The 10,742-nt window shown below is 34.5% G+C and overlaps 2 protein-coding genes across 2 annotated transcripts; one reads left to right on the forward strand and one right to left on the reverse strand.

Annotated features, from left to right (window-relative positions):
• Nucleotides 1-561: 561 nt before the first annotated feature.
• LOC112047677 (uncharacterized) lies at nucleotides 562-1,802 on the reverse strand. The gene is made up of 4 exons (XM_024084876.2): nucleotides 1,534-1,802; nucleotides 1,312-1,389; nucleotides 1,083-1,233; nucleotides 562-841 (listed from the first exon to the last, which is right to left on the reverse strand). Exons 1-4 carry the CDS (start codon nucleotides 1,693-1,695, stop codon nucleotides 672-674), a joined length of 561 nt encoding a protein of 186 aa, XP_023940644.1. The 5' UTR covers nucleotides 1,696-1,802; the 3' UTR covers nucleotides 562-671.
• A 7,089-nt stretch (nucleotides 1,803-8,891) lies between these two features.
• On the forward strand, nucleotides 8,892-10,464 carry LOC112047663 (probable protein BRICK1-B). The gene is made up of 3 exons (XM_024084854.2): nucleotides 8,892-9,128; nucleotides 9,751-9,833; nucleotides 10,127-10,464. Exons 1-3 carry the CDS (start codon nucleotides 9,008-9,010, stop codon nucleotides 10,151-10,153), a joined length of 231 nt encoding a protein of 76 aa, XP_023940622.1. The 5' UTR covers nucleotides 8,892-9,007; the 3' UTR covers nucleotides 10,154-10,464.
• The last annotated feature ends 278 nt before the right edge of the window (nucleotides 10,465-10,742 follow it).

Below are 10,742 nucleotides of genomic sequence, written 5' to 3' on the forward strand. Positions count from 1 at the left end.
TGGTAAGTGATGATGTAGTCTTAGATGGAAGCGGGCTAACTTGTAAGGAGGAGGATGAAAATCCACACCCCTTTCGGTTTCTACACGGCATCGTACCGAAACGCTAAATCGCTTGGCGGTACGTCTTTGCCGGTAGGGTGGTAACTAGCCACGGCCGAAGCCTCCCACCAGCCAGACCTGGACCAATTAAGAAAATCTCAATCTGCCCAGCTGGGAATCGAACCCAGGACCTCCGTTTTGTAAATCCACCACGCATACCACTGCGCCACGGAGGCCGTAAAAAAATAAAAAGAGAGGTGACATCTGCGTGTCGAATACGTCTATCGATATGTAGCTCTAAATTACTAATTATGATACGGTTTTTATGTTTCAAAAGTGAGATAGATCTTAGCAATATGTATACGACGAAAAAGAAAAAATCACTGCGGAACATAAGCCCCTGCGTCACACCCATTCCTAGCACAAGCTTTTCGCTTAATAAGAAAAAACTAGAAAATATTGTCCAATAGGAAATGGTTAAAAATAAAAAGGTTTTATTGAAAAAAAAATAAAGTACCCAAACAAAAGTGATTATTTATACACACGAGTAATATTTATTGAACAACACAATTCTAAAATCCACCCAAGCAAAAAAAGAAATCCAACACACAACAAGTATCAGAAAAGAGGGTTTATTTAAGAGGGGTCAACTGGACGAGGACGATGACGTATGTAACGCAGAGACTGACGAAGCTGACGGGGACGCCGACCCCCATAGGCATCATGCGGCAGACCTTGTACTGACAGGGACGTTGCTCTATGTGCTGCAGAGCTCGTTGGATCTCCAAGCGAAGAGTCTCATCTAGAACAATCAATAGAACATCAATTAGAGACCCTGGTATATAGCTGACCTAGATGGTGTCAACCAGATATGAAACAGCTAGAAACACTAAACTTATAGACGGCTGATTGGTGCGTGGCTACTGGGTAGTAATTCTATCTACAAACGCTTAATAAATAAACGCTGGAAAATATTTCTTTAATGAAGATGATAGGAAAAACGGTATGTTCTGCCATAACAGAGCTAACGAAACAAAACTCACCATTGTCTGCCAGATATTGTTTGAATAAAATATCTTTGATGATATCCACTTCATTCTTAGTCATCTCAAACAGAATCATCGGCCAAGTTCCCAGTAAAATTGTGTACAACAGTGTAAATACAACCCAAAACGTTCTAAACGTCAGAAGCTCCTGTAATCAACAAATAAAATTGTCCTTTATCATCAGTTATGTAAAACATTACAAGCCCGAGTTGATTGAGAAACTTACCTTATGTATAATGAGCATCATGGCATTTCGCATAAAGAGTACCGCCTTCGGAAAGTATATCAAAACAGTGAAAAATAACTGAAATATAAAATTATTTTATTAAGAAGTTGAAAAGGCGTAAGGTAAATGGTCTTCTGTTAAAAAAAATTATAATATAGGATGAACGATATAAAAATATCAATAGCTTTGGCTGATAGCAACTTTATCATAATCAGAGTTTACCCAAAGTTCAAGTTGAGGTTCCAAATCTTCAATAAATTCCACCAAGTAATTGTACGCATCTAGGGCTTTTTTGATAGTTTCGACTTTGTGCCGTAATCTTTTATCACCGATAACGTTAACTGCCACATATTTCAGCTCTATAATTTTTCTGATTAGTCTCATACGTTGATAAATTATGTCGAAAACCAATATCTTTGCGACATAGGAAACACTGATTGAAATTAATAAAAACAAATAAAAATAATAAGTAACGCAGTAATATGATACATTGTTTAGTGCAAGGCAAGCCACAATGCGAATGAGTAACAACAATCCGAGGGCAACAGATAATTTGAGAGAAACGTTTAAAGATTTATAATTCAACACGTCTCCAGTGTTTGTAATGAGAGAAATAAATTTCTTCACATAATTGCTTTTAAATATCAATGACAGTAAAGAATTAACAATGAAATCTAAGTAATTGAATTTAGTAATGCCTTCATTTGCCAATAGGTCCACCCAAACGGCAAAGGCTGTAGAAATTATAATAAAACAATACAACTGAAGCAAAAATCTCGAGAATTTGTTGTTGCCGAATTTGTAGTACTGTCCAAATAATATACTTAATATCATTATCTTATTAGCACCGGCTATGAAAGTTGAAGACAACATGATGAAAACGCTAACGAGTATATTCAAAGAATATTGAACTAATACTTTGTTTAATGTTCAACCATAATTATGTTGAAGTGATCAAAAGTTGACTTCTACTCCATTAATCAGGAATGGGTTTTAAATTAATGGAAGTGCATGCTGTTATTAATCATATTTTGATTATTAATGTAACATACTAACGAAAAATTGCGACACTGTCTACAAGGAATTAAATACTTACTAACATATCTTCCTAACAGAAATTGTTCTACAATTATTTGTTTATAAAAACTACTTTTGCCGAATTTAGACTAATATAACTTGTTTTTTATTTATGATTATAAATAATTTATTTAAAATTAAAAGATAAAATTGTTTACCCATATTTGGAGCTCAAGATCCATATTTTCGACACGATCCAATATATAATCGTATATTGATAAACATTTCTTGATGTTCTTGATCCTGTGTTTGCATCTATCTTTACCAATAACGTTAATTTTGACGTATTTGTAGTCAAAAGCCTTCCTAAGGATCCTCATGCGGTGAAAGAGGATATCGAAGAACAAAATCTTGGAATAGTAGCTTAATAGTATAGAGACCAAAAGCACGAAGCAAAGAATGAATGACAAAAAGTGATTTAAAGTACTAAATAAAGCATAGGCGGTGACGCGTACACAGAGCAAAATTAGTAACAATCCATACAACTTAAAAGATATTGACACATTTTTTATATTTAAGTTACTTTCAGTTATCTGAACAAAGGAAATGATATCATCTATATATTTGCTTTGAAATATGAGAGAAATAACGCAATTGACGAAGAATTCGAAATTATAATACAGTATAAAAGTCTCGAAATCAAGATTCATCAACTTCACAAAAATAGTCATACACAGAGTTGTGAAAATGAAACAATAACATCGTATTAACAAATTTAGGATTCTCGACTGACCCCTATAATAATAATGACCGAATATTATCCGGATTAACATTAACCATTTGACAGATGTTTTGAAAATAGAAGTTAACATTTTAACAATATGATTAAAGAGTCGTGTACAGTTTTGTCCCGTAGATTCAACAATACGACGTTAAAGTACCTATCATTGTAATTTGTAGTTCTTATCTTGTCCAATTCAATTTCATTATTTGTTAATTCATTTTCGGCCGATTAATCTTTAAATGACATTGTTGTTAATGTATCAAGTTAATATTTGAATAGCTGAACTTTTATCTTTTAACTTTTTATCTTTTTGTAGGCACCTATGTTGAGTTTTAATCAAGTAAGTATGGCTAGATTTTTATTATGTTAAGCGCTTATTTGTACTTTTTAAAGAGTAAATTGTACTGTTTGTGTAGGTACTTAGGTCCAGTAGATTCGGAGGGTGAATTTTTTTTTATAAATTTTTAATAATGTTTTGTTTAAAAATCCACATACAAAAGTATAATAATTTAAATATACGTCGTAAATTAAACTAAAATATTAAAATGACACGGTATGATATATATATATATCATACCGTGTATCATATTATACTTTTGTATGTGGATTTTTAAACAAAACATTATTAAAAATTTATAAAAAAAATTCACCCTCCCGCTGCGGGACATTTGAGTGCCCAAGCAACCGGTGGTCAGGGCTCCAGAGTGAGGAACCTCCTCACAATACGCGCCGTCTCAAGAATCACTGCCTTTTGTAAATTATTATTATTATTATAGCTATTACGTTTGAGACAAACGGACATTCGAATGTGCTCGAGTGTTCCTATAAAGGTTCCGTTTTTGTCCGTACGTGTGCTGATAATGATGAACTGGAGTATATCCCAAAGCTCAAAACTACGGTAAGTATCATCATCATCATCATCATTAGGTGCCTTCTTCTAGCTGAAGTTTGGCGGTCATTTGTAAAAAACTCTTCCGGTCTTTTGCAATATTTTTAAGCTGTGTATATGTTAACTTGGTCCACTCTTTGACATCATCTATCCACTTTTTTCGCTGTCTTGCTGGAGCACGTTTTTCGGATATCTTACCTTCTAGGATCAACCTAGGAAACTCATAGATGGATCCCCTTGCAGATGCCCGAAAAATGCGATTTTCCTCCTCTTACTGATTGTCATGAGCCTACGGTTACAATGGGGATGATGACTAGGTTTGAATATATTGATTTTTATGATATATTCGGGTAAATAGGGTTAATGTTAACTAATTTATACATAAAAAGCAAAGATTGTCTGGATATTTGCAAAATAAATGAAATTATACAATATCTATAAAAAATATTTTATCGTAATTAGAATTCATACAGTTTTAGCTACCTTACATTAAATGTGACATTTTTTAATAAATGAAATATAAGAATAAACGCACAAATAACAAAGATATTAGTAATTTTGTTTGATCGCGCATACAAATCTAACGATCATTAAACTGCCTATGACGTCATTAGCTCGAGCCATTTTGTATGGGGCGTTTTTCAGGGATCCGCGACAGCGCCACAAATCTGACTCTTTAAATCCCTGTAGCTCCGAAAGTAATGATCGCAGATACCCTGTTCCTTTTACAAAATTGCTTTACTATTAGTATACTCTTAATTTATATACAATTTAAAAAATTGTCATCATCCCTATTGGCTCTTTATTGGCTTTACGGTAAGTATCTATGAGTATAACTATAAAAATAAAAGAAAGTTTTATTAAAAGGCCCGATGACATACCCATGATAATGCAGTATCAGTATCAGCTCTCGTAAACATAACAAATAACTTTATTTATATCCAAGTGGGGAGCACAAATCAGTCGGCAAGCCCTGTCGTATATCTCTCACCTTTCAGCTGCGCTGTCGACGGAATGTTGACTTTTTGACACTTCACTTTGTCTATTTTAAACTAAAAGCAATTTAGGGGATGTTATTACGCACTGAAAGAAATGTGGTGTTATATAGTTAATATGTGGTGCCTGGTAACTTTTTGTCGTGTTTGTTGTCATTCATAATATAATAAGACAATAGCTTTATTACTAAAAGTTACATGCTTATTTAATATACTTAATCCAAAAAATTAAATGCGTAAATCCAAATAATTAATGTGATGGAAGTGTGTGAATATATCTATCTATACTTATAATAAATCTGTAGAGAGGTCAATTCTGTACATGAAGTATTTCTAAAATAATTATCAGGGGGTGATTAGTGATCCATACTGATGTCAAAAAAACCTCTGTCTGTCTGTGGTATAGAAACAAAAACTACTTGACGGATTTTAACGAAACTTGGTACAATTATTCTTCATACTCCTGGACAGGTTATAGTATACTTTTCATTACGAGACGATCAATAGGAGCAGAGCAGTGAAGGGAAATGTTGGGAAAACGGGAAGACTGGGTACTGTAAGGGCTGGATTAAAGAGGTCTAAGGGCGGACGAAGTCGGGCGCCCACTAGTAAGTAAATAAATTAATAACAATACATTGAATATATGATTGGTTAATAAATATATCAAAAAGAAACTAACTGTCACCTCACAAATACCAGGCTTGCATAATCCACAAAGAACTTAGAGAGCAATTTCCACTTGATAAGGAGTGCATTCGACCAAATGTATTTACCACCTTCAGACAAAAGATAAGCGATTATAGACTTTATCAATATGGCTAAAGAACTCTGAAGAAATTCGTTAGTGGTTGTATTAAGTTGGTTTATCGGATAGGCTTGGAAAGGCATGCTCTATTGTTTTTCTAGCGACGTCTCTGCTGTCGAGGAGGCTTTGCGCTGCCTACTTCAAATTCATATTGTAATGGGAACCTATGTCCATTGTACTGTCTAATAGAAAATTATTATTTCGAGTTAAATTAATTATCAGTTTATTTTAACGTAGGCGTCCACTTATCGTACGTATCGGACGCTTCGCATCCAATGGATTTTTAATTTTACGGTAGATAAAATCCGTTCGATGCCATCTGTATGACGCGGATCACTGGACTCACTTGTGTGACTTTCTAAATAAAGAATACTACAAATCCGGATTTGTAGACGCCTACCACTACAGGGACATGCCTTGTTACTCCTTGTAGAAGAAGGGACGTAGAGCCCACGTCCCCACCTATAAACCCACCACGGTGCTCAAATGCGGGTTGGTGCGCTCAGGGTTATAGAAATTAACGATTAACGAAGTTATAATCATTAACAAATATTAATAATAATGACTGGATCAGTCGTCTTAACGTGCTCTCCGAGGCACGGGGTTGTAACACCACCTACTTCCCAACTGTGGGCTGAGAATCTAAACTGAAAATTTCTTAGAAGAAAGAATACCTCAGTATCTTGACTGGAACTAAAATTCTAACCCCGGACCTCGTGATCTGAAACTATTTAAACTATCAATTGGAACAACGAGGCAATTTTCGAACACTACATATAAATTTTATAATATCATCATTTTCTCAAAAGATTTTTTGTAGCTAGACTCATGACGCTGTTTCTAGTTTATTTAATTATTATCTGTACTTATTTATGTATATTTTAAATGGGTGTATAACCGGAAGTAAATAAATTATTATTATTAAGCGGTATGGTCAGTCTAGGGTATACCCATCCCAATATAGTTATATCTTTTTGAGCAATAGTCAATGACAATGATGAAATCAGGAAAATCAGGATTTTCTTACTACCCCGTAGAAGCTTTTTATTTTTTCGACATAAAGGAAGTCCTTTGACTTATTTCCAATTTTCAGACATGTTTAATTCAATTCCAAATATACATACATATACACAATACAAACATAACAAATACTTAGTAACTCGGAAGAAGTATCAGTGTGCCTAGTGGGAGTCTTCACTATTTTCATACTGTTACTATCACGTTGACGTAAACGAATTGAAACGGAATTGAAACAGTTGTGCAGTAGTGCCACTAGATGGCGCGCGATGGACTTAGAAATCGCGTTTACGTTACGTCATACGTGACAGTAACAGTATCAAACTGCCACTAGGCCCTCGATCCATCCATTTCATTCCAAAATAAATTATTAGTTTATTAATAATCATATTAAGGATTTGGAATTATCATAGATAAATGACGAAAAAAAACGTATGATTATTAATCTATGCGATTAGATTTAAAAAATCGTCCTATCTAACAATGGAACTGTACACCATAGAAAGCTCAGTCAGCGTTGACGGAAGCGTTTTCAACAGCCTTTGCCGCCCACGACATGTGACTACGGACTACCACAAGTGCCCACGGTAACTGCTGATCAATGCCTACACAACACACGATACATTGTGGTGACGAGAGAATGTTGGGATGGGATAATCGGATGTATTTTTAATACTAAATGTTTTGCCTATGTAGTAACATTTTTTAAAGAATATTTGCCATATTAACCACGGTTTTCGATATAAAACGAAATGTAAATTGTACGAAACCCACGATAGACAAGTCTTAATCGCCCTTGTCCGGTTTTTTATTTTTGTATCCAACTATCTCGTAACTACTAATCGAAAATCACAATTTATCTATTTGAAACCGAAAAGAAATAAATAAAGAAAGATACACACGACACTGGCAACACTGAATCTTACAAAATCACGAATCCTGACCTTGAACTGGCCGTCCGTTCAAGAGCGAGGGTAAATAATACACCCAAATGGTGAGGGGTCTGAATTGGATAATGTATCAATTTGTTGGTCAGTTTTCCTTTGTATCTCTATAGGGATTTAATTTTCTAATTAACTGGCGCGTCAGAAATCGATACGAGATTTGACTGTTTCTTATTTTTTTATTTTTTCGCAGCAGATACACGTGATGACTATGAGCTACCTAGGTACATATCCACGTCCGAAGCCTGCCATCTGGATATTTTAAAAAAATGTTATTTGACCCGAATCACCCTTCAGGTAGGACCACTAACAACTGCCTTGTAGAGACCTTGTAGGTAGAGTAGGTATCCTACCTAACGAAGAATGCCTTGCAGAGACCGAATAGGTAACCTACTCGATGTTCATTATAAATCACAGATCTCCTCTATCTTTCACTGAAAGTCGCATTAAAATCGGTTTTCGCATCGTACATCATCGCATACAAAAGCCGACCGTACGACGAGGGCCTTGTATCGCAAGTCGTTCTCGCCAACCGATCGCTACCTCTCTCGAACTCCCTACTCTTTACGGAAACAAGTCGCGCCATCTAGCGTCGGCACAAGCCAACACGAGATTGACCGACGTCATATTATCCGTCTCAGACTACTATTTCCTACAGATACTTATATCTACCTAATTACCTAATGGAAGTAGTCTGAGGTAAACAAGGAACATAGAAAATTAAAAAAATACCGACCGAATTGAGAACCTCCTCCTTTTTGAAGTCGGTTAAAAAGAAATACTTCGACGAATTGATAACCTCCTCCTTTTTTGAAGTCGGTTAAAAAACATAGATTTACGATTCGGTACCTTTACAATAAAATTCTATTTTTAAAAAATGAACCTTCTAGCGACATCTAGTAAGTAATAAGTGAAATATTTTTTTGTTTTACAGGCAAAGTTCAGTGATTAAGGAGGTGGTAGTAGGGGTAGTAGTTTTAATAATAACATTTAAATGTAAAACAAATTAACATTGAAAAATTTAGTCATGATAAAAAAGTAAAAAAAAATACTGTAAGTACTACAAATTTTTAGACGAAACATAGTGAGTCACATAAACGTCAGGCGTCATTTCTCATTTGACATTTGACAAGACATTTATTTTGTAATCTCTGTGAATTCAATTGTTTTTTGTAAATTCTTGAACTTTTTAGAACAAATCACAAAATTTGGGTATATTAAGTTTCAAGGTGTAAAATAAGAAATATGTCGACACCACCGCGCGAAACTATCCAGAAACAAATCCAACAAGATTGGGCCAATAGGGAATACATAGAAGTGATTACAGGAAGCATAAAGAAAATTACCGATTTCCTCAATTCATTTGGTAAGTAACCAATATTTATTGAAATTTTTCGTATATTTTAGCCGCCTAATGTCTTACCCAATACAGACCGTTAGTCGATTCTCATCGAAATATTACACAGTAGCTGACGCCCCGCGGTTCTACCCGCGTAGTTCTCCTTCCCATAAAAAGACGGGAATAAAATATAGCCTTATGACAGTATATAACGTGGCTTTCTAGTGGTAAAAGAATTTTGAAAATCGGCTTAACAAATCCAGAGATTAACCCCTACAATACCACATACTTTAGCTCTTTATAATATTAATGTTTTATCCTCCATTTATTTTTTTATTCTTTATCTTGTCTCTTGCTTTTGAGTTAGATGGTCTTGAATCTGGTCCGGGGCATGCACCTCCCAACTTTTCAGTTATGAATATTTTAAGAAATTAAATATAACATTGTGAGGAAACCTACCTGAGAATTTTCTTCTATTCAATGTCGAGGAAGTCTGCCAATCCACGTTGGGCCAGCATTGTGAACTATTAGCCTAACTCCTAATTCAGAGAGGAGACTGGTGCTCATCAGTGAACCGAACATGTAAACGTCCCAGTACCAACAAGTTGTAATAATAATTTATCATCCTTGTTCTTGTTTGGCTTTCCAGATATGTCCTGTAGGTCTCGCCTCGCCACATTGAATGAGAAACTAACCTCACTGGAGAGGAAGATAGACTACTTGGAGGCATGTGTAAGTGTTATATACTTATTATATATTGTTTTATCTATTTAAAATTCCATACCTGAGAATTTTCTTATTTCTCTATGTGTGTGAAGTGTGCCATTTCACATTGAGCTAGGGTGGTGGACTATTGGCCTAACACCTCTCATCCTGAGAGGAGACTCGTGTTCAACAGTGAGCTGAATATGGGTTGTTAATGATGATAATCCTATTGTGGCATCACTCTGTGAATTTGCGTGAGAATATAAAGCAGTATTTAATGAAACTCATACCCAAATCCTACAATATAATTTTCTTTTCAGGTAACTAAAGGAGAAACGCTGACATAATCTTGCAATGGATTTGCAATCTTTATTTTATATTATAGCAAACTTATTGCCACAAACACTTATATGATGACACTGCCCTAAGGTATTGAAAATATAAATTGTAATCATGACGTTTTCCCATTTCTGGTTGCTTCAATAAGTCTAGCCAATGAGGTTCTGTACAATATTCAATTGACTCCAAGTGTATGTACATTTTATAAATTATTTTTAAGCTTAAATATCATGTAAGATTTATTTTGTAGCTTTTAAGATTTTTACTTTGTAATATTATTTTTTCTTAGTTTACATAATATAGTATGTAAATAAGCAAATTATTTTGTTTTAATAACATGATCAGAATAATAAATTTATATTCATCTCAAACTTAATCAAGCAATTTATATATATATAGTTTGTTTTAAACTAAATTATGAACACTAAAAATAAGAATAAGATATTAAATATCACATGTCTTCAATGGTGAAGGTGGGGAAACCGGCATACTTGAGAATTTTCTAAATTCTCTGTGGGTGAAGTTTGCCATTCCGCATTGGCATGGTGGACTATTAGCCTAAACCCCTCTGAAATCGAAAGGAGACTCGCACTCAGT

Source organism: Bicyclus anynana, chromosome 20 (genome assembly GCF_947172395.1).
Source record: "Bicyclus anynana chromosome 20, ilBicAnyn1.1, whole genome shotgun sequence".
NCBI classification, from domain to species: Eukaryota; Metazoa; Arthropoda; class Insecta; order Lepidoptera; family Nymphalidae; genus Bicyclus; species Bicyclus anynana.